At 45.5% G+C, this 24021-nt stretch overlaps 2 protein-coding genes across 7 annotated transcripts in view; one reads left to right on the top strand and one right to left on the bottom strand.

Annotated features, from left to right (window-relative positions):
• The window catches only part of Nprl3 (NPR3 like, GATOR1 complex subunit), a 45853-nt gene extending 36201 nt beyond the window's left edge, over window positions 1-9652 (bottom strand). For 4 of the 6 annotated variants that reach the window (XM_087202958.1, XM_087202959.1, XM_004873718.4 and 1 more), the window contains exons 1-2: window positions 9396-9652; window positions 3984-4053 (exon numbers count right to left, since the gene is read on the bottom strand). In XM_087202958.1, the coding sequence (XP_087059084.1) occupies window positions 3984-4053; window positions 9396-9513 (188 nt within the window). In that variant the 5' untranslated portion in view covers window positions 9514-9652. The remainder of the gene's footprint in view (window positions 1-3983; window positions 4054-9395) is intronic. The other 2 variants (XM_021251417.2, XM_004873722.4) reach the window with 2 other exon arrangements.
• Window positions 9653-19840: 10188 nt separating this feature from the next.
• LOC101705305 (hemoglobin subunit zeta) lies at window positions 19841-21832 on the top strand. Its single transcript, XM_087202798.1, has 3 exons — window positions 19841-20126; window positions 21229-21433; window positions 21594-21832. Exons 1-3 carry the CDS (start codon window positions 20032-20034, stop codon window positions 21720-21722), a joined length of 429 nt encoding a protein of 142 aa, XP_087058924.1. The 5' UTR covers window positions 19841-20031; the 3' UTR covers window positions 21723-21832.
• Window positions 21833-24021: the final 2189 nt, after the last annotated feature.

Below are 24021 nucleotides of genomic sequence, written 5' to 3'. Positions count from 1 at the left end.
CACTGGACAATATCCATTTTCTCTTATCCTTACTGAATTTTAGAAAAGTCATTTTTAAAATGTGTAACAGTGAGCTCCAAACCCTCAAACACATGATGAGGGTACATCTGATAAAACCAGCTGACTTTCTGAACCAGTGCTGTCCAATAGAACTTTCTACAATGACAGAAAAATCCCAAATCTGCACACATGGGGCCGGGGATTTAGCTCAGTGGTTTGGCCGCCTGCTGTGCAAGTTCAAGGACCCGAGTTCAATCCCCAGTACCAAAACAAAAAAAAAACCCAAAAACCTCAAACACCAAATCTACACATTTAATGTGGTAGTCACTTGTCCCACATAGCCACAGATCCTGAAATGAGGGATGAGGGTACTGCAACTAAGGAGCTGGATTTTTTATTTTATTTAATTTCAGTGAATTTCTATGTAAATGGCCACACTGGCTTATGGCTACAAGACTGAGCAACACAGTCCTGTGTCCTCACTTCTTTAAGACAGGCCACCTCCACTCAAAGGTTAACAGTATTTCAACCTGGCAAACTGGTAAGCAGGAATATTCTGAGGGTTGCACAAAGAAAAGCATCTTAAGAGAATCTGAATCAAGGAAGACACAGGTTTGGTGATTACTGTCTTGCTTCAGAAAGATGTTCTGAGCTATATGACGGGGCAAAGCTGGGGTCTGCTAGACCCTTTGCAACAACAGAGCAGAGGGAAACTGGGATTCGAAAGGAATCAACCTGTATCTTGAAAATAGCGGACTGAACAGCAAGATCAACAGATGCTGTCATGTGTTATAGTTACCAAATGAAGCACTTCTTAAGTTTAATAAAAGAGATTCTAATGAGAAGCACTCCCCTCCCACAGTTTCCTCTCTTCATTATGTTAAATTCTAAACTAATTCACCAGAAACACGCATTTCATTATACATCTCTGGAAACTAACTGTGGAAACAGATCCTGCAGTCTCAATTGTTCCAAGAGCTCTAAGTCTTCGAACCCTGAGGCTCAAGTCCAGAGAAACTTGGTAGATGGCCAGCCCTGCTCCACACTATCTGTGGTAGAGAGGACAAGATGTATCTGTCCACTGTGCAGGGCAAAAACTTTCTATGTCCCTGTGACAAACAAGGTTGTTCCAAGGCACCACCTTTAAAGGACAAGACAACCACAGACGTATACATTAAGACCATCCCCCCCCCCCCCCCCCCCCGGGATAGACAAAAACCCTCTGGGCCGGGGATTTAGCTCAGTGGTTCCGGCGCCTGCCTTGCTAGCAGAAGGTCCTGAGTTCAATCCCCGGTACCAAAAAAAAAAAAAAAAAAACAGACAACAACCCTCTTCCCCCATCTTCCTCTACCTGCCAGTCTCTCTTCCAAAGTTTATTCCCCTTAGAAACAGTTACAGGTCATGCCAGAGGCACCAGCACCCTCACAAAAAAGGATAATAAATCACACTCTTAAAACTGCAAAGCAGGGCCAGGAATTTAGCTTAGTAGTTTTGCCACCTGCCTTGAAAGCACAATGTCCTGAGTTCGAATCCTGGTACCAAAAAACAAGCAAAAACAAAACCTGCAAAGCACTATGGTGGGTATAGTGCTTTGTCAGAGAACTGGAGGTAAATAGCACTAACTCACTGCACAGTGAAGGTACAGGTATGGGTCTTAACTATCTTCTCCCAGTTCTTTGAGACAGGGTCTTGCTGTGTAGTTCACACTGGTCTTGAACTATGTAGCCAGGGCAGGCCTCGAAATTGCAGCAATCCTATGTCAGCCTCCTGAGTGCTGGGATTACAGGCATGCACCACCACACTGGGTGAGACACAGTTCTTTAGGCTCTGTCTGTGATTATTCTTTTTTTGGTACTGGGCATCAAATTCGGGACTCTGTGCTTATGAGGCAGGCAGAGGAACCACTGAGCTAAATCCCCGGCCCTCTGTCTGTGTTCAGAGGAACTCAGGGCCAGTAACTTACAATCTTCCTTCCCCAGCCTATATTAATATTTGTTAACCTTTAAAATGAACATTAAGAAGACAGACATGGTTATTTATGAAGTTTCTACTTTGATAGTGCCTCCTAGAGAGACCAGAGGGAGTGAACACAGGAAGGGACAGGACCAGCCTTTCATTCAGGCCTAAAGGAGTGTCAAGGGTCAGACCAGCCCCAGCTCCTGGTCCCACTGCCCTTATCACCACCTGAGCCTGGCCACCATGAAGGGAACTGGTCAGGCTGTGCTGCACATGAGTGCCTGCTTTGATCTCTGGACATGTGCTTAAAGAATCAGATCTGAGGGCTGGGGATTTATTTTTATTTTTTATTTTTTGCTTAAATTCTTTTATTGGTACATTTTAGGTATACAATATGCTTACATTTATCATTGGGTGCTTGTGCCTGTACATGATGTATCTTGGTTCTTATTTTTTCCCCATTACCTGTCCACCCTTCCCTATTTACATACTTTGTTTCCATTTTTTTTTTCTTTTCTCATAATTTTTCCTTTCCATTCTTCCCTTTCCCCATCTCCTCCCACCACCCCTACCCCTTTGGACCTTTTCCTATTTCAAAGTATCATTTGTCAGTTATTAATCCTTTTAGTCCTTATTTACACTCTCAGTTTCTCACACTAGAGAAACTATTCGGTATTTACACGTGTGTCTTGTTTATTTCACTTAAGAGTATGGCCTCAATATGCATCCATTTAGCTATAAATGACTCTAGTTTCTCGTTCTTTATGGCTGAGTAGTACTCCATTTTATAAAAAAATCACATCTTCTTTATCCAGTTTCCAGTTGATGGGCACTTGGACTGTTTCCAAGCTTTAGCTATTACAAACTGTGCTGCTATAAACATGGGTACACATATATCTCTGTGGTATGATTCTTTTAATTCTTTTGGGAAAATACCCAGCAAGGGAATAGCTGGGTCAAATGGGACCTCCAGCCCTAGTTCTTTGAGGTATCTCCATACTGATTTCCACAGTGGTTGCACCAGTCTGCACTCCCACCAACAATGGAGAAGGGTTCCTTTCTCTCCACACCCCCGCCAGCATTTGTTATTGGTTGATTTCTTGATAGCAGCCACTCTTTCTGGGGTGAGGTGGAATCTCAGTGTTGTTTTCACCTGCATCTCTCGAATGACCAGTGATGTTGAACATTTTTCATATGTTTATTTGCTGCTTTTACTTCTTTGTCTGAGAAATGTCTGTTCATTTCAGATGCCCATTTTTGAACTGGGTCTTTGAATTTGGGGAGTCTGATTTTTTTCAGTTCTTTATATATTCTCAATAGTAGCTCTTTGTCTGAGTTACAGCTGCTAAAAATTTTTTCCCACAATGTAGGTTGTCTGTTAGCTCTGTTGGTGGTTTCTCTTGCAGTGCAGAAACTTTTTAATAAGACGAAATCCCAGTTGTTGATTCTTTCTGCTAGTTCCCATGCTATTGAGGTTTTGTTCATAAAGTCTTTTCCTATAGTGCCGGGGATTTAGCTCAGTGGTTCTGGCACCTGCCTCAAAAGTGGATGGTCCCGAGTTCGATCTCCGGTACCAAAAAAAAAAAAAGAATCAGATCTGAGGAGAAAAAAGGGGTCTGCTTTCCTCTATGTGCCTCTCCTAGGAGATAAATGTCCTACCTGGACATGGCCTCCTCCATTCTCAGATCTGCTTTACCAACAATACACCCCACAGCTGGAACAAGTGCCCAAATTATTCACCAAGCCAGAGACTGGTAGTGCAAACCTCAATCTGCACTACTTGAAAGCACTCACTAAGTGGGTTTTGTTTGTTTTTTTTGGCACCGGGGATTGAACTCGGGTCCTCGCTTGTAAGGCAGGTCCCAGAACCACTGAGCTAAATCCCCAGCCCTAAGCACTCACTAATTGGAAGAAAACAGTTTCAGATTTTTCAGGAGGACAAATATCTGGGTCAACAGGAGGGCAAGGCTCTGCCCAGGCCTATGAGTAGGACTAGCCCCAACCTGGAATGACTGCAAAGCCCTTACCTAGAGTCACCGTCCTGGTCATCAGCATGGTCACCAGTGTTGTTAACAGCATATCTGCTATGTGGCTTATCTGAGTGAGGGCAAGAAGAGGAGAAAGGCTATGAAAGTAGGATCTTTCCATACATAGAAGGATTGTGGAGCTGTTAAAATCCATAGTTTCCAAAACACAGTCTATCCATACAACAGAATATTGTTCAGCCATAAAAAGAAACATGCATGAACCCTGAAAATATTTTGCTTAATGAAATAAACTCAACACTGAAAGACAAATATCACTCTTACATAAAACATCTAGAATAAGAAAATTCACTAATACAGAAAGTAGATCAGAAGTTAACAGGGACTAAGGACAGAGGGAAATGAGAAGTTATTGCTTAATGGTCAGAGTTTCAGTTTAGATAAAAAATTTGGGAAACGATGGTGGTGATTGTACAGAATAATGAATATAATTAATACTACTGAATTAAACACTTAAAATGGTTATTCCAAAGTGAAATAAATCGGGGACACGTTTAAATACCACTGTTTCTCTGGTGTGAGAAACCAAAAGTGGAAATAAGGACTGAAATTATAGTGGATGTTGGGAAATGGAAAGAAAGTGTTCAAAGGGGAAGGGGAACAAGGGAGGAGGGAGAGAGAAAGGAAGGGACAAGAAAAAAAGTGAAAATAGAAGGCAACATGGAAACAAAGCTTTTGTACATAGGGAGGGGATGGGACTTGAGGAAGAGAGATAAATAAAATTTATTTTAAAGAAATGGTTAAGCAAAAAAAAGAAAAAGAAATGGTTAAGCCAAGTATAATAACACATTCCTGTAATCCTAGCTAATGAGGAAGCTGAGACAGGAGGATCACATGTTCAAGCTCAGCTTGGACAACTTATTGAGTTCCTGCCTCAAAATAAAAAGAGCTCTGCACAAGCGTAAAGACCCAAGTTCAATTGCCGGCACCAAATAAATAAATAAATAAATAAATAAATAAATAAATAAAAAGAGCTGGGAATATAGTTCAGTGTGAGTCTCTGAGTTTAATCTCCAGTCGGGGGGGGGGGGGGATGGTTAAAATTTCATGTTACATACCATAAATTTTTTTCATAAAAAATAATTTCTAGGGCCAGGGATTTAGCTCAGCGGTTTCACCACCTGCTGCGCAGTTGCAAATACCCAAGTTTGATCCCCAGTACCAAAAAAAAAATTTCTAAGAAGTTATGATCACATGGGGAAACGTTTTTGCTGTTTAAGGATTTAAATCCATGTGTATTCATGTGTGCATGCATATACACACAGACACACACACACATACACACACACCCTTGTAAATGATGGCAATGAGGTTTGAAAAAGCAAAAAAAGTCTAAATTTACATACAATAGTCTTCATATACACATATACTTGATCAGAGTAATACAGCTTAAAAACCTAATAATGATCCTGAAGAGTACAAGAAGCCCATGGGGAAAAACAGAAACACTAACAAGAGAGAAAAGAATAAATAGAACTGCTAGAAATGTAGCTCAGAAGTAAGGGATTCACCTAGCAAACATGAGAACCTGGGTTCAATTCCTAGCAAGATGGGGCAAGGGGGACATATCATCTTCATTTTCTTGGATGGGAATATTAAACACAAAGATGCCTTTTCTTTGCAGTTAATCAACACATTTAAGGCCACCTCCATAGCCAGGCATGGTGGCACATGCCTGAAATCCTAGAACTCTGGAAAACTGAGGCAGGAGGATCCCAAGTTCCAGCACAGCCTGGGCAATCTAGCGACTTAGTGAAACCCTGTCTCAAAATTAAAAAAAAAGGGCTGAGGATGTATCTCAGTGTAAAGGCCTTGGATTCAATCCCTAGTACAAGTAATTTTTTTTTTTTTGGTACCAGGGATCGAACTTGGGTCCTTGCACTTATACGGCAGGCGGCAGCACCACTGAGCTAAATCCCCGGCCCATACAACAAGTAATTTTAAAAAATGGCCAGGATAATGCAGAAAAAGAAAAGCAATGACAAGTGGCAAATCCTACCTGATACTTTAACACAGCATAATGTTACAGAAATTAAGTAGTGGAACTGACACATAACTAGATCATTAAAAGAGATAAGAAAAGTTTAAAAATAGACCCAAATAAATACAGGGATTTAGTATACGGTACAGGCAAAGTGAATTGCTCAATAAAATGGTGTTGGATTAGCCAGCCATATGGAAAAAAATTCTGTTGGCTCTTGTACCACCTGACTGTGGGGCTCTAAGTGGCCACATCCTGCCCTGTCACAACTTCCCACTCCACAGGGCTGCAGAGGTAACCAAACAGTGCACACAATGCTCTGCGAGTGCCCAGAAAAAACCAGTTCTTAGGAGCTTCCACCTGTTTCTGCTATTGTTGTTGCTCTGTGTGTGTGGTTCTGGGGACGGAACCCAGGACCTTAGCATATACAAGGCAAGTACTCTACCACTGAGCTATAACTCCAGCCCTTAGACCAAGATAAACACATTTAAAAATGAGACAATAAGCCAGGCATGGCAGTGGATGCCTGTAATCTCAGAACTCAGGAGGCTGAGGTAGGGGGATTGTGGCAGTTTAAGGCCAGACTAGACTGCATAGTGAGCCCCCGTCTCAAAAAAAAAAAAAGGGCCAGAGATTTAGCTCAGTGGTTCCCATTGCTTGCCTTGCAAGCACAAGGACCCGAGTTCGATCCCTGGTACCAAAAAAAAAAAAAAAGAAAGAAAGAAAGAAAACGAAAAATGAGACAATAAATGTCCTAAAGTCAAAAACATAAGACTTTTTTATTGTTATAATCTTAAAAGAGTAGAAAACCTTACGTGTAACAAAACAAAAAATATAAGAGGCTAGACTAAAAACTTGACTCTATAAAAATCAAAACTCTGGCAAAACTACATAAAACAAACTGGGTAGATATTCACAGCTTTGTCACAAAAACCTTTTTTTTTCTGTGCTAGGTAGTGAACCCAGGGCCTTCGCTCTGAGCTACATCTCCAGTCATTTTAGTTTTATTTTTTGGTACCAGAGATCGAACTCGGGACCTTGCACTTGCATGGCAGACACTGGAACCACTGAGCTAAATCCCTAGCCCTCTCCAGGCATTTTAATATTTTATTTATTTATTTATTTATTTTGTACTGGGGATCGAACTCCGGTCCTTGGGTTGCAGGGCAGACAGCAGAACCATTGAGCTAGATTCCGGCCTTAATATTTTATTTTTGAGACACAGTCTCACTAAGTTACTAAATTGCCCAAGCTGGGCTTGAATATGTGATCCTTCTGCCTCAGCCTCTCAGAGTACTAGGATTATAGGTGTATCCCCCCCACACCCACCCCGCAGGGCAAAAGTCTTCTTTTGGCATGGGAAAATAAGCCTTCTTTTAGCATTCTGGGAAACTCAGACAGGAGGATTGAAAGTTCAAGCCCAGCATGGGTAATTTAGTAACTCAATGAAACCCTGTCTCACAATAAAAAATAAAAGGGCTGGGGATGTAGCTCACTGTGAAGGCCCTGGGTTCAGTTCCCAGTACCACCAAAAACAAAAAACAAAAAAACTGAAAATTATGAGGAAAAAAAAAAATCAGTCCACCCAAGAGAAAACGGGGCAAAGCTTATGAATAGGTAGTTGAACTGAAAAGGAAATCCAAATGGCTCTAAAAATATAAATACTGGGCCAGGGATTTAGCTCAGTGGTTCTGGCACCTACTGCGCAAGCACAAGGTCCTGTGTTCAATCTCCAGTACCAAAAAAAAAAAATACATACTTACTCTCAATCATAAGAAAAATGCACATTAAAATAATTAGATACAATTTTCCACCTAACAGATTTATAAAAACTGAAAAATCATCCAGGCATGGTGGCACATGCCTGTAATCTCAGCTCAGAAGATTGAGGCAAGAGGATTAAGAGTTCAAGGCCATTTCGCTGCATGCTGCACAAGGACCCGAGTTTGATCCCCGGTACCAAAAAAAAAGAGTTCAAGGCCAGCAAGAGTGAAACAGTGAGACCTTGTTTCAAAAAACAAACAAACAGGGGCTGGGGATCTAGCTCAGGTGATCTAGTTCCCCTGCCTGCAAGGTCCTGAGTTCAATCCCTGGTACCAAAAAAAAAAAGTGCTCATTCTTAGATCCAAGCATCCTATTTCTGGGATTTGATCTTGCAAATAATCTACATAATGACAGTATAGATGGAAAGGAAATCTGCACTACATGTATCAGTAAAAGGTTGAATACAATTTAATTGCCCATCAACAGAAGAATAGATGAATAAACCACAGCATGCTCATCTCATGAAATCCACAGTAGCCATTGAAAAGGACAAGGTCATACAGATTCTGATTCTGTATCTTTGATGTGGATGTAAAGTGAAAATGAAAATAACTAGGGCAGAACAACTGTATATAGTTCTCTTTCACTTGTGCTCTGAAAACAAAATAATGTATGTATATGCTTGTGTTTACACAGGTTCTGAAAACATGTAGAAAGGACATTTCCACTGCTTGTATCAGAAAACAATTTAAAACAACGTAAAAGTCTTAAATGTCTAAATACCTTTAAAACCTTGTGTCAAGGCCGGTCAGGGTAGCACATGCCTATAGTTCTAGCACTCAGGAGGCTGAGGCAGGAGGATCACCACGAGTTCAAGGCCAGGCCAGGCTACTTAGTGAGTTTAAGGCCACCCTGAACTGCACATGGAGACCCTGTCTCAAAAGAAAAAACAAAACAAAAAATAAATAATAAAACCTTGTACCAGCCAGACAAGGTGGCTCACTTCTGTGATCTCAGCACTCCAGAGACAGGCAGGAGGATCACAATTTCAGGGCCAACTTGGGCAATTTAGCAAGTGGGGGAAAAAAGGTTCATCCACGTACGAAGTGTATGTTCTGGAGCAGTAGTATGCTGCAACCAACTGAATGAGGTCGGTGTATTCACTCAATTATGTGCGGTGCCAACACTGACTGTTCAGTTTAGAAGAGTGCTTTAGAAGACGCTTGCGTGAATAAAAAAAAAATCCTCCAACGAATATTGTTTATATGCAGATATGTATTTGCTATCTTCTCAAGAGGGACAATTTCCAAACTAACAGGGTAATTTGGGGCAGAGATGGAGGGCAAGGTTAACATAAGGTGCATCTGCAATTTTTACATCGTTTTTAAGGCACTAGGAATTGAACCCAAGGCTTCCTGTATGCTAGTCAAGGGCTCTACCATTGAGCTACACCGTCAGACGTGGAATTTATCTTCCTGCCTCAGCCTTCCAAGTACTTGAGATTTATATATATGTTTTTTAAAAACTGGAGACTGTCAAGACGTTAGCAATAGCTGTTCTGGAGGTAAATTACTAGTGATTTCTCTCCTGCCTCCTCTTTCCTTCTCGTGGACGCCGAGTGCTCGCGGCGGCCGCCGGGCGCCACTTACTTGTCCGGGACGCCGGGTGCTCCTGGTTTCTCTGGAAGGGGTACCTGAACAGCAGCTTATTCCCCCTGCTGCCCGAGCTCACCAGAATCACGCTGATGGGACTGGTGTTGTCCCCCATAATGCCAGGGGGCGGCGGGGGCTGGGGGTACCTGAGGCGGACGCAGAGCCTTAGGGAACGCCCTACGCCCGCAGGTAGGCCAACAGAGCCAGTGCGACCACCTCAAGCCCGACGCGTCGCCACAGCCGCCACGCTCGCGAGATTTGGAGCTTTGGCTGGGGCATGTACGCAGGCGCATGCGGCCGTATGCTCAGGCGCAGAGCTTCAGGAAGCCACGGCCTCTGCAGCCTCCGTTTTAGGGCGAGGGAACCGCCCGCTCGTATACTGGAGATCCTGAGAGCCGAAACTAGCGTTCAAAGAAGAAGCTGTCGAGAGACGCTGGTTTCTGCATTACAAAAGTAGCACCCTTGTTTGTAGTCCGGCACTGGCGCGGGCTTGTAATCCCCGCATTCTAGCAGGCTGAACCACAACGATCGCAAGTTCGAGGCCAGCCTGGACCTCTCTGGGCATTGGGCGCCTCTCAAAAAATAAAGGGCTTGGGCCGGGGATTTAGCTCAGTGGTTCCAGCGCCTGCCTTGTAAGCGCAAGGTCCCAAGTTCGATCACCGGTACCAAAAAAAAAAAGAATAAATAAAGGGCTGGAGGTATGGCTCAGGTATAATGCTTGCCTAGCATGCACGAGAGCCCTGGGTTTCATCCCCACTACTGGGAGGGTGGGCGGTATTATTATTTTTCCCAAAAGGAAGATGATGTTCAGTGTTTCAGTGTTGTAGTTCTTTCTTACTGAGAGAGAAAATTGTATCATTTGACTTTGCTAGTGTGAGAGAATTGGCTTGTTTTCCTTATGAGTTGTTTGTCCTTTGATGGTTTGGATATGTTCTTTGAGAGGGATCTGTACTCTGCTGCGGGTTTTGCAAACCTTTATCTCAATCTTGTGTGCTTTGGCTTTGGTTTTGGTTTTCTGAGACGGGGGCTCTCTACATAGCCTAGGCTAGGCTTGAACTCACAGAGCTCCTCATGCTCCTCTCAAGTGCTGGGATTTAAAGATGTGTGCCACAACGCCCAGATGTTTTGATTTTGTGTATAATGAGGTCTGTGACTTCTCCCATACAGTTGTGTCCCCAGAATGGAAATGAGGGTGCAGGAGGGGAGGCTGGTGCAGGGGGTGGGGAGCCCCTGCCTGGTGAAGTAGCCAGTTGTGGTATGGGGCCCTACCCACAGAGCTCCTTGGAGTCCCGGGGTGCCAGACGTGAGTGGGACTTGGCTCAAGCCTCACCCCTGTGACATCCCTGGTCACATTTGGGCCAAATTCTGGGGCTCCGGTGGGCAATCTTTGCAAGATGGGCAAAGAGTGGATGGCAAGACCCAGTCTTGGAGGAACCCACTGCCCCCCACTCCCAGTTATCCCCTCAGGGCACACTTCTTGCCAGCAACCTTCACAGCACTGCTCCTGGTTTGCTCCTCTGGCTATGCAGTTAGTAGTAACAAGCACTGAAACCAGTGGGAAGTCCAGGGAGATACCCTGTCACATGGTCCAGATCTGTCCCTCATAGGCTGGCTGGTCAGGCTCAGGAGCTGGACCAGGCTGGGATTCCAACATCTCCCTCACCTTGGCCCCATGCCTCACCTCAGCAGCTGTTACACAAACCAGACCTCATGTTTATACCTGGGCCTAAGGGGTAGCAGGCCCCACTTTGGACCTCAGTTTCCCTACCAGTGACAGCATCTGGAGTAACAGGCCTTGAAGTGCAATCCTGGCACTAAGCTCTCATTTGTCTCTGGGACAGTGAAGCACCAGGGAACCCCTGCTCAATGCAGGTACATCCTCAGACTCTTCTTTACTAAGATCCCACGCCTCTAAGTCCCCCTCATTTTAAATTTAAATAACTTTTATATCCTGCTTTTTGGAAGGCTGTGGGCTTTTGGAAACCCCCAACCTTCCTCCCAACCTGGGTCCTCTTGGGCAGGCCAGGAGGCCACTTGGTTTCATCATTCTTGGGTCAGTCAGAGGGCAGGGTGGGGCTCACAAACACTATCTGGGTTGAACCTTCTTGACTTCAGTGTTCCTGCCCCACCAGGAAGAGACACCTGCGTACAATAGTGACAAAATATTAAGTTATCAGGTGCAGAGTTCCTGTGTCAGATGACCCTCTCAAATGCTGGGAGTGGGGCCTAAGTATAACCCCCACAGACAGTTCAAACAGTGAAACTTGGACTCACAAGATTAGCCCTTGCAAGGTCACCCAGTGTCTGTCCTCAGGGAAGGGCCTGAAGACCCCTGGGATGAACTGCTGAGTGACCAGACACCCATCTAAGAATAGCCCCAACTACGCAGCCTCAGAGTAGCCAGGAGCTTGAGATTCTGCCCAGAGATCAGCAACTCTGGCATCCTGGGCTCACTGAACAGGCTCGGGCTGTCCTGTCATAGGTGGGGAAACCAAGGCTGGCCCTGGCCCACCAGCATCCCAGTCACACCAAACCTCAGGCTAGTTCCCTTCTCCAGTGAAACAATGGACACGTTTTATAGCCTGCTTGAACCTCCAAGTCCTTATCTTTAAAAATAAATTTATAATAAAACTTCCCTCACAGCCTGGTTATGAGGATGAAGGGCTCAACATGGAGAGGGTTTGGAGCCATGTACAGGACTTAGCACTAATACATGTCGCAGATTTCACACCACACAATATGGATTGTCACCGGATGCAGAAGACTGTACAAGTGTTTTACAAATGTGGTCTAGAAGTCTCTCTTCACCTGAGCATTTGGAAGGTGTCTTTTATTCTTAAAAATAACATAGGGCTGGGCAGGGGATTTAGCTCAGTGGTTTCACCACCTGTTGTGCAAGCGCAGGGACCCGAGTTTGATCTCCGGTACCAAAAAAATAAAAAATAAAAATAAAAATAACATAGAGCTGAGGGTATTGCTTATTGGTAGAGCACTTACCTAGCATGCTCCAAGCCCTGAGGTCAATCCCCAGTACTCCAATCAATCAACCAATCAATAACCACTTTAAAGTGAACAGTTTGGTGGCATTTAGCATGTTGACAACATTGTACAACCGCTACCTCTGTCACCCCAAAAGGAATCCCCTCCCCACCAAACACTCACTTTCTGTCTCCCCTCTCCCCATTCTTGACAACAATTAACCTACTTTCTGTCTGTGGATTTGACTGTTCTGGACATTTCATATACATGAAATCATGCAATATGTAGTCTTTGGGGCTGGCTTCTTTCAGTACAGTGTTTTCAAGGTTCATCCATGTGGCATATGTCAGTACGTCATTTTCTTTTTCCTTTTTTTTTTTGGAGATGAAGTCTCTCTATATAGTCTGGGCTGGCTGGGAATTTACTATGTAGCCCTGCTGATTGTGAAGTCATGATCCTCCTGCCTCAGCTTCCCAAGTGCTAAGATTACAGACATGGACCACTTTATTTTTATACCTGAATAATTTCTCATTATTTGGAAATATCATAATTAAAATTTGTTTATTCATCTACTGATGGACATTTTCAGTTGTTTCCAACTTTGGGATCTTGTAGGTAAATGATACAACATTTTTTTTTTTTTTGACACAGGTTCTCACTATGTAGTTGAGGCTGGTCTTCAACTCACTATGTAGTCCAGGCTGGCCTTGAACTCACGGTGATCCTCCTGCCTCACGCCTCCCGAGTGCTGAGATTACAGGGATCCACCACCATGCCCAGCAAGGATACATTTTTTTTATATATTTAAACTATTAACTTTTATTGGTACATTTTAGGTATACAACATGTTGACATTCATTATTGGGGATTTGTACCTTTACATAATGTATCTTGGTAAGGGTACAAGTGTTTGGTTTTTTTTGGTACCGGGGATTGAACTCAGAACCTTGTTTGTCAGGCAGGCACAGTGCCACTGAGCTAAATCCCCAGCCCTGGATACAACGTTTTTTAACAGGACAATAAAATCACTGATTTTATTACATTAAAGTTACAAGCTTCTGTTCAACCAAAACCAATATGGTATTAAAAAAGTAAAACCAGGGCCGGGGATTCAGCTCAGTGGTTCCGGCGCCTGCCTCACAAGCGCAAGGTCCTGAGTTTGATCCCTGGTACCAAAAACAAAAAAGAAAACAAAAAAGTAAAACCAGGAGCCAGGTGTAGTGCTATATGCCACACCAGAGCACTTGGGAGGCTGAGGCAGAAGTATTTTAAGTACAAGGCCTTCACAGACTACATGGTGAGAACCTGGCAGAGAGAGAGACAGGGATAGAGAGCGAAAGAAGGGGCAGGGGCTAGGGGGGTTGGGGGGAGCTCAATGTTAGAGCATTTGCCTAACATGCACAGGGGCGTGGGTTCCATCCCTAGCACTGAAGAAAAAGGGTGGGGGGGACTACAGCACACTTGCAGAGTAAAACTGGCAGATTATATCCAGAATACCTTTGAAATTCCTCCAAGTCAGTAAGATCAGCAACACTTAGGAAAATATACATTACTTATATACATCAGTAAAGAGGAACTTCAGTGACCAGTAAAAATGTGAACAGGAACACAACTTCACTAATCATCAGGAAAGTATGAATTGAAACCACTACACACATGCATCAGACTTGCTAAAATGAAAGGAGACCAACTGTACCAGATGGTTGAGAGGAACAAGGGAAATTCAGCACCACACCTGGGAATGTAAATTGGTCAATTACTCTGGCAGACAGTTTGATGTTATCTACTAAAGTTGAAAGAGCACATGCCCTGCAACCCAGCAGTTCCACTCCTAGGTATATACAGAAGAGAACTCAGTTACATGTGCTCTAGGTGACATGTGAAAGAATGTCCATTGCAGCATTATTCATAATAGCCAGTAACTAAACAACCCAAAAGTCCATCCCCATTACAATGAATGAATTGTAGCATATTCCCACAAGGAAATACAATAGAGCAATGAAAACCATCAACTACATACATGGTGAATTTCACAAACACTTAGAATTAGAAACAAATAAGGGCACAATGTATTGTTTCATTTATATGATGATGGGAGTGTAGCTTAGTGGTAGAACACATACTTATCATGCTGAGACCCTAGGCTCAGTTCCCATCAGCAACAACAACAAAAAGCATTCAAAAGCAATTAAAGTGCAGCCAGGTGCAGAGGCACATGCTTGCAACCTCAGCATTCTTGGAGGCTGAGGCAGAAGGATCACAAATTCAAGCTGAAACTAGGCAACTTAGAGACTTAGTACAAGTCTGTCTCAAAATAAATAAAATTTTAAAAAGGTCTAGGAATATAACTTAGTGTGAAGGCCTTGGGTTCAATCCCTAGTGCCACACAAAAAAAGAAAAAAAAAGTAAGACAAGACGCTAAGGCACCTTAGAGGTCACCTTTAGAGGAGATTGTGTGTGGAAGGTCTGCTCTATTGTAATTCATTAAGCTATAATGTATCTTGTGTGATATTCATAATGAAAAAGATGAAAAGAAATAACACCTGTCCATTGCAACGCTTTGCAGTTTGGAAGGTCAAAAACAAAAGCCCTCTTTGGCATCCTGTCCTGTCCATCTGATGGCCCAGATCTGAAGGGGTAGTGCTTCCAGGAAGGGCAGAGTAGACCCTAGGACCCAAGAGTAGCTGAGTACTGTCCCTAGTAACAGAGGTGGCTGCTCTGGAAGCAAGATCCTGGAACACACTGTCATTGCCTCCTTTGTTAGGGACAGAGAAGCCCTATGGTGCCTTCTGCCTCTATAGGCACCCTCCCAGGCACATCCCTCACAGAACTCTCTGTGGCTCCCTCTGTCTCTCCTCTAGACTTGCCCTCCCAACTCTATATATCTCCCTCCACTGACCCAAGGACTCCTTGTCTTGCCCACACATCCTGTCCTCTCTGTCTGTCAATCTGTCTCTGTTCCAATACCTACCACTTTTCTCCTTTCTAGAAGCCTCACCCACAGTCCCATACCGTCTTACACAGGCCCAATATGGCTCCAGGTACCAGGCTAGGATGTGCCACCCTGGACAAGGAAAAGTCATACTCCTGGTGAGCATCCTAGGGCCACTTGTGGTCAGCAGCAGCACTGACCAGGACAGCTAGCAAGCTCTCACATCTCAGGCATAAAAGAAACAAGCACCACTATGAATTAAACATCAAGCATAGTGCCTCACATACACACGGTGCTTAATACTTGCTTATGTTTGTACATATGTTTTCAAAATCAGAGCTCTTATCCAAGCCCCACCTTTATCTCTAAGAATAGTTCAACAAGATATCTGTAATTAAAACTGTATTTGCGGGGCCAGATATTTAGCTCAGTGGTTTCGCCACCTGCTGCACAAGCCCAAGGACCCGATACCTGGTATCAAAAAAAACACAAAAAACTCTATTTGCCCCTGGTTACTTCAAAATTCAGCATGATTTTGTGCAGGTAAGTCTTAGCTAACTAAAATTTGTAAGGAAAGGTAAAGAAACTAGAAGAGCCAAAACAACTTTAGAAAAGAGGAAAAAGTGAGAGGAATCACATTACCTGATTTGTTCTCAGGGCTCTATATTGAATCCACTAAACTGTCTCAGCCCCTTTCCTCCCCTTTTTAAATTTGTATTTTTAAAAATTCATTTTGAGGGTTGGGGATTTAGCTCAGTGGTTTCGCCACCTGCCTCGCAAGTGCAAGGACCTGAGTTTGATCCCCAGTACCAAAAAAAAAATTCATTTTGAGAAAGGAACTTATGATACTCCTACCTCAGCTTTATACCTTATAGTTCACCCATTTAAAGTGAGTTCAGAGCCAGGTGTGGTGGAGAATGCTGGTAATCCCCACAGTATGGGAATTTGAAGCAAAAGGGTTTGAAAAGGGAAAGTTAAAAGTTCCAGCCCAGCTTGGACAATTTAGTAACTTGGTGTACTGTCTCAAAATTAAACAAACAAATAAGTAAATAAACTGGGGATGTAACTCAGTGTGAAGCCCTTGGGTTCAGTCCCTAGTACTCTTTAAAAAAAAAAAAAAGAGTGCTGGGGGTTTAGCTCAATGGTGCCTCGCCTGCCTGGCAAGTGCAAGGTCCTGAGTTTGCTCCCTGGTACCGAAAAAAGAAGAAAAAAGTTTATTTAGATCTGTGAGTTATAGTTTATCCACAGTCATGTAGCCAATAGTGCATTTTAGAACATTGGCATCACCCTAAAAGAAAACCCATATCCATTAGCAGTCACACCTCCTGGATACATCATCTTAAACAAAACTTCACCTACTTTTATCACTATAGATTTGTCCATTCTGGACTTTTAATTAATTAATTAATTAATTGCAGCACTGGGGATTGAACCCAGGACCTTTGTACTGAACTATATCTCCAGCCCCCTCCTTTTTTGAGACAGGGTCTCTCTATGTAGTTCAGGCTGGCCTCGAATTCTCAGCAATCCTCCTGCCTCAGCCTCCTAAATGCTGGAATTACAGGCATGCACTACCATGCCAGGCTATCCCCAGCCTTTTTATTATTTTGAGATAGGCTCTAGCTAAATTGCCCAGGGGCTGGGCTCATATTTGGAATCCTCCTGCCTCAGCCTCCTCAAATGCTTGGATTACGGTGTGTACCACCTTGCCCAGCCATTCTGGATATTTCATAGAAATGGAATCATGTACTACTTCCTGTCTGGCTTCTTCCACTGAGCATCTTTTCAATGTTCATATGCAATTGTAGCATGTATTAGTCTTCATTCCTTTTTATGGCTGAAGAATATTCCATGGATAGATTATACTATATTTTATTCATCAGTTGATGGAAAATTGGGTTTTTCCACTTTTGGCTATGATGAATAATGTTGCTATAAAGATATGTTTCTGTGGATATATATTTCCATATCTCTTGGGTATATGTCTACAAATGTAATGGCAGGATTATACAATAACTGTGTTTAACCTTTTGAGGAATTGATACACCGTTTTCCAGTGTGGCATATTACATTCCCACCAGCCTTGTTATTTTGTTTTGTTAATTATGGCCATCTTGGTAGGTATAAAGTGTGTCTCTTTATAGTTTTGATTTGCTAATTGCTAATGGCCTTGAGTGTCTTTTCATTTTCTATTGTATATTATAAATTGGCTATTTGTTTATCTTCTTTAAAGAAATGTCTATTAAAATTCTTTGCCCAGTCAAAGAAAAACTACTGCAAAAACTGAGTCCAAGGACAAGCATGTAAATACGGGGTTGGGCGGGGATGGGTGGCAGGGAAAGACTTCACAGTCACGGAGGGCTCTGTTTCCCACTGGAACTCAGGACCGGGACTGCAGGCAACAGCAATTCCATGTGCAGATCTCGCTCAGGGAGAGGCGGCTCACCTCTCCCTGAGTGAGGGGCGCCTGCTCGGCCTCTGCGTGGTGACCACGCTGCTCTCCGGACCACTTCTCAGGTAGCCTTGGGAGAAGTCGCTCTGCTTAGGAGAGGAGGGCTCACGTGGGCGTGGGGTTGGGGGTTGCTTTGGTGGTGTTTCTTTTTTTTTTTTGGTACCGGGGATCGAACTCGGGACCTTGCGCTTGCGAGGCAGGTGCCGGAACCACTTAGCTAAATCCCCGGCCCTAGTGGTGTTTCTGCTTGGACACCCAGTTCCCTGCAAGGTCGAGGGTTTTGGTGTCGACATAATGTGGACCACATGCCACATCTTCTGCTTGAAAGCTTGTTTAGCCAGAAGCCAGAGCCCACTGTGCACATCAGGAAGCCACACAAGCATGTTGTGGATAGATGTGAGTTATAGTCAAAGTAAGATAGGTTGCCAAGTTTCCTCCGTAGAGAAGTCACTTTTTTCTCAAGATTTTACAATTGAAACTTCAGCCTTTGTACTCTGGAAGGGTTTGCTCCAGCATGAGCTCTTATACCTCATGTTGACCTAATTTAACCCATGAATCAAGGAGTAGAATAAATGCACCCACAAGGCGGTTCTTTTCCTTTGGTTCTCTCCTTTGAAGTGACTGGAGTTCTCACTTAGGTTTGTGAGCTGTCTGTTTGCTAGTTGTGAAGTTCTGCATTCATAAGTGCCATTGTCCATAGCGGTGTTTCCTAAACCTTCCCCAATGCAGTTTTACCTTTGTTGAATTTGTATAAACAATTGTACAAAAAAAAATTCTTTGCCCATTTTTCAATTTGTTGTCTATTTTTTTTAAATTCTAAGATTTTTAAATAACTTTTTGTTTTGGTTTGGGTGCTAGGGACCCAGGGCTTTGCTTATGTTAAGCATTCACTCTACCACTGAGCTATATCCCTGGTACTTTATTTTGGATAAATTCTTTATTGGATATATAATTATCAAATACTTTCTCTCATTCTGTGGGGCATTATTCAACTTTAAAACTTACCATAAACCTACAGTAATCAGAGTCAGCCATAGTAGCACACTCCTATAATCCCAGCATTCTAGGAGGCTGAGTTAAAAGGATCACAAATTCAAGTCTAGCCTGGGCAAGTCTTCGAGACTTAGCAACACCCTGTCTCAAAATAAAGAAATAAAAGGCTGGGTATGTAGCTCAGTGTGAAGGCCCTGGGTGCAAATTCCCATACTGATGGGGAAAAAAAGCTACAGTAATCAAAATCAAAACAGTCTGATTATGGTGAAAGATAGTCACATAAATCATGGAACAGAATAAAGTCTATGGCAGTCAAAGTGGAGCATACCTGTGATCCCAGAACTCAGAAGGCTGAGGCAGGAGGACTGCTATAAATTCAAGGCCAGCCTGGGCTACACAGTGAGATCAAGGTGATTTTAATATACCCCTCATACCAGTCATTATAACATGAGACAAATATTCCTTTTGGTTTTATTTTACATACAATAAATCGACTTTTTTGGTTTTTACAATTCTCTGATTTGTGTGTGTTTGTGGGGAGGGGGGTTACTGGGAATTGAACCCAGATCTTGGCACTAAACTACATCCCCAGTCCTCTTTTATTTTGAGACAGGGCCTTACTAAGTCACTAAATTGCCCAAGCTGGTTTGAACTTGAAATCCTCCTGCCTCAGACTCTCAAGTGCAGGGATTACAGGCATTTGACAGCATTCCCAGCATGTTTTAGGAATTTGTGTGTCATGACACAGAACAGCTCCACCATTCCACAAGCTCCACCCTTCCCTTGATCCTGGATCAGCAGACCCCTTGCTGTTCTTGGAGCAATTCAGGAGTCACAGAGATGAGCTGGAAGGGGATGCCACAGACAGCATGGTGGGCAATGTACCCAAGGAGGGTGCACATTGGGCCCCACTTGGCCATTCTGAAATGGATAAGGACAGCGCAGGGCTGGACTTCAAAGGCAGGGATGACCTCCTGGGAAGCCTGGGCCCCTATCTCTCCTAGATACTGTGTCAGACTATGGCCAACGCCCCCTTGAAGGCCAAGAGGGGGCAGGAGTGATAGCTCCTCACCTCCCAGGACCACCAGGCCTTGACTGCAAATTGTCACTGAGTCAGATAAGAGCTCCCACAGCTCAGCCCTCCCTCCTCTCCCAACCAATGGCCACATCCTGGCTGGGCCCACAGCACAGTGCATATAAGAGGACCCTGGAGAGTGAGCACCACCAGGCCAGTCCTGAGCGTCTCCAGCTCCAGCCCACCTGCCCACTGTACCATCATGTCTCTGACCAACAGTGAGAGGGCCATCATCACGATCATTTGGGACAAGATATCCACGCAGGCTGATGTCATTGGCACTGAGACTCTGGAGAGGTAAGAGCCAGACAGGATGGGCTGAGTGACCAGATTAGAGGCCAGGGCAGGGGCGGTGGGAGGGGTCAGTAAGGGAGGATGGTGAGGATGAGCAGTGAGCAGGGGTCAATGAGAAAGGCTCATTGAAGAGGGGTCAAGAGGGGGGCGAGTAGGAGAGGTCAATGAGGGCCAGGGATGTAGCTCAGTAGTGCTGCGCCTGCCTGCGAAGCACAAGGTCTTGAGTTTGATTCCCAGTACTGGGGGAAAAAAAAGGTCAATGAAGAAAGGTCAGTGAGGAGGGGCAGTTGGAGTAGCAGGTATGGATGGGATGGTGCAAAGAGGTCAGTAGGAGAGGTAAAAGGCAGGCATGAATGCACACACCTGTGATCAGCACTTCAGTGGCTGGAGCAGGAGGATCACAAATTAAAGCTCAGAGTGGACTACATAGTGAGTTCAAGGCCAGTCTGTACTGAAAATTAACACCTTGTCTGAAATAAACAACAAAAGAAAGAGGTCAGCAGGAGGGTCAGGAGCAGTGGGTGGGGTGGAGAGGATGGTGGGAAGATTCAGAAGAAAGGTCAGTGAGGGAGAGGTGTCAGGAGGGGTGATCAACATGGAAGAACTGTGAAGAGGGGAAGTAGAGAAAGGCCCTTTGACAGTGGTGGTGGTGAGGAGGGGCCGTGAGGTCAGGGAGCTGCAGAGGTGGTGTAAGGAAAGGGAAAGGGAGGGGAGCTGAAGGGAGTACTTTATCTCAAGGGGGTCACTGACCCCAGCCAATACCAGGCTGAGCAAATGAATGAATGAATGAATGAATGAATGATGGGCATTGGGGCAGAGTCAATGCTTTACCACACTGGAGCCTGGGCAACAGGAAAAATAGGCAATACCCATGCTGTCTTTATTTAAAGCTTTAATGTTCAACATAAATTGTTTTGCATTCATTTAAGATTTCATTAAAATATGATTTTAATTTATCACAATGATAGGTGACTGACTGACAATATGTTTATATACTGAACGTTTTGGGAAATCTGTAAGTTTGAGGCTAAAAAGTGCTTGGGGTCTGGGCACTCCCTCATCCTCCAAACTGAGGCCCCAAGGCTCACGCTCCCCCAATCCCCAGGCTCTTCTCCAGCTACCCCCAGACCAAGACCTACTTCCCCCACTTCGACCTGCACCCGGGGTCGCCACAGCTGCGCGCACACGGCTCAAAGGTGATGGCCGCCCTGGGCGACGCCGTCAAGAACATCGACAACGTGGAGGTCGCGCTGACCAAGCTGAGCGAGCTGCACGCTTACGTCCTGCGCGTGGACCCCGTCAACTTCAAGGTGGGTGGTGGGTGGTGGGTGGTGGGTGGTGAGTGGGACAGAGATGGGCTGGGGGCTGGTCAGCACAGGGCCCGAGGGAGTGAGGTCTCAATCACAGACACACACACACACACACGCGCTCCCCTCACTGAGACCTGAGGCGCCCTCCCGGCCCCCGCAGCTCCTGTCTCACTGTCTGCTGGTCACGCTGGCCGCGCACTTCCCCGCCGACCTCTCGGCCGAGGTCCACGCCGCCTGGGACAAGTTCCTGTCCCTTGTGTCCTCCATCCTGACCGAGAAGTACCGCTGAGCGCCGCCGCCCGAACCCGGCACTGGCTACGACCCCTGAGCAGCAGCCCCCCACACCCCCGCCCTCCCGCTTTCCTCCCCGGAATCCCCAATAAAAGGATGAGGCTGGAACAACCGGGTCCTGTGTTCTCAGTACCGGGGGACGACGGGAGAAGCCCAGGGGTACGCTGGGGTCTCGCAGGAGCGCGGTCACCCGGGGTCGACCACCTGCCGGAGGATCTTCCGGGTGACCCGGGAAGCTCCTCGCCCTGAGGACCCCAGATTGCAGCGCGGAGGGAGCAGAGCTTCCACCGCCGGGTCAGGGGACCTCTCGATTGGGGACCGTCCCCAGTCGCCCACGGACCGTCGCTCACTCCGCGTGGGGTGCGTGTAGAGTCTGCTCCTCCACGCCGGATGTCACACCCCCGACCCTGGCAGTGTCGGGGTCGCTGATGCGGTCCCCACTAAGGGAATCGGGCTCTCTCTGTCCCCGGTCTCACTCCTGCTCCATCCTGTGGCTCCCTCAAGGGCAGCATAACTCTGCCTGCAGGGGAGAAATTACAGACCCAAGCCTACGGCACAGGCGCCCACGCGCCGCGCGGGGGAGTCAGCGCCGCAACAGGTGATGGCAGAGGCCCTGGCCTCCCACTCGCGAGGGCCCAGCTGGCGACATTTCTGCGCCGGGGCCGAGGGTCCCCGGGTTCCCACCGTGCCGGGCCGATTTGAGCGGGTGGGGCGACATGAGGAGGGCTCTACAAGGAAGACTGAAGGGCAGACCGGGCTCCCTGATCGTGCCAAGCTTGGCGCCAGGAGCGCGCTCACGTTGGGAAGGTTTGGGCCCTGCTCTCTGGCCAAGTGGCACAATCTGGGCGGGGGGGGGGCGGGGGCGTGGTCTCTGGGAGGCGGGACAGGAGTCTTGAGCACAGATCCTACCCAGAACCCAAAGTAGGCTCCACCTGGCTCTACCAGGAGCCGGACTGGCATGACTCACGTGGCCGCCGTGCGCACAAGTGGTGTGCTGCCGAAGGCTCTTTGCTGCGTACCCCTGACCCAGACCTGTTTCCGCACACTGAGGGACCAGTCGCAGACGACAGGCTCGCGGCAGTGGGCGTGGCCGCACAGCAGATAGACGCCCATTTTCCCACTAGCTGTGCGTGGACTCTGCCAAATTCTCCTGAACCCTTTGCTTCCAGAGCAAGCTGAGAAACCAGAGTTTCAAGAGGAGGTAGCAGACGCAGGAGCAGAGCCCCTCTCTACTACCCCATCTCCACAGGTGCTAATCCCGTGTTTCCGGGTGGTGCTGGCCTCCCACCTGAAGGGCGAGTTCACGGTGGAGATGCTGGCGGCGTGGATCCAGCTCCTTTCCAACGTGGTCATAGTGGTGACCTAATTGTACCCCTAAGCCTGGCATTCCTCAGGCGCTGGTCTGTGTTTGTCAATAAAGGGCTACTCCAAGGGCTGTGTTGTCTTTTAGGGACCAAGCAAGGTGAACTTCTTTCATTTATTTTTTTTTTCTTTTTTGTTTTTTCTCCTTCCCTTTCCCCCTGGTGGTACTGTGGATTGAATCCAGAGTCTTGCACACGCTTGCTAGGCAAGTACACTAAGCTACATTGCCAGCCATTTATTTATTTATTTATTTATTTTAAAATTATCTATTGTGAGACAGGCTGTTAGGAAGTAGACATGTTGCCCAGGCTGTTCTCAAACTGGTGATCCCCCTACGTCAAGCTCCCAGAATGCTGGTTTACTGGTCTGTGCCACCAGCACTGGTCTGGTCCTCCCCCCGCCCCACAGACACACTGGTGAGAAGTGAACCTAGGGCCTCATGCATACTAAACATACACTATACCACTACCACTGGTTTTTTTTCTTTTTGTTTGTCTTGTTTTGCATTTGTTTTTGAGATGAGGGTCTCACTATGTTGCCCAAGCTATTATTGAACTACTGTGTTTAAGGGAATCTCCTACCATATCTACCTGAGTACAGGCACAGTCCACCCCAACTCTCTCAGTGCTCTCAGCTTCCCCTACTGATACGTGAAAATTCATTCCACATTAAGAAGGCAAGTCAAGGTTCAGTGGTAAAGGGCTTGCTCGGATGGAAATGCCCATGAGTTAAACCCCAACTAGTATTAAAAGCAAAACAATAAAAAAAAAACCCTAAACAAACGAAAGTCAACGAGGTATCCTGATTCTGGGAAAAGTAGGGAGATAGAATATGTAAGGGTTTTTTTCATTAAGTTTACTGGTACATTTTAGGTATACAATAGAGTTATGTTCATCATTGAGAATTTGTACCTTTACGTGATGTATCTTGGTTCT

This window comes from Heterocephalus glaber, unplaced genomic scaffold (assembly GCF_053883595.1).
Source record: "Heterocephalus glaber isolate CG9 unplaced genomic scaffold, H.glaber_assembly_v1.0 deba00001781, whole genome shotgun sequence".
In the NCBI taxonomy this organism is placed as follows: domain Eukaryota; kingdom Metazoa; phylum Chordata; class Mammalia; order Rodentia; family Bathyergidae; genus Heterocephalus; species Heterocephalus glaber.
This window is presented reverse-complemented; position numbering and strand designations above follow the sequence as displayed.

What these genes read in the sequence shown, in the direction of transcription:
- LOC101705305 (XM_087202798.1), top strand. Translation starts at nt 20,032, where the DNA reads ATGTCTCTGACCAACAGTGAGAGGGCCATCATCACGATCATTTGGGAC. An exon ending in GGCACTGAGACTCTGGAGAG is followed by an intron (nt 20,127 to 21,228) that starts GTAAGAGCCAGA and finishes CCCAATCCCCAG; the next exon opens with GCTCTTCTCCAGCTACCCCC. An exon ending in TGGACCCCGTCAACTTCAAG is followed by an intron (nt 21,434 to 21,593) that starts GTGGGTGGTGGG and finishes CGGCCCCCGCAG; the next exon opens with CTCCTGTCTCACTGTCTGCT.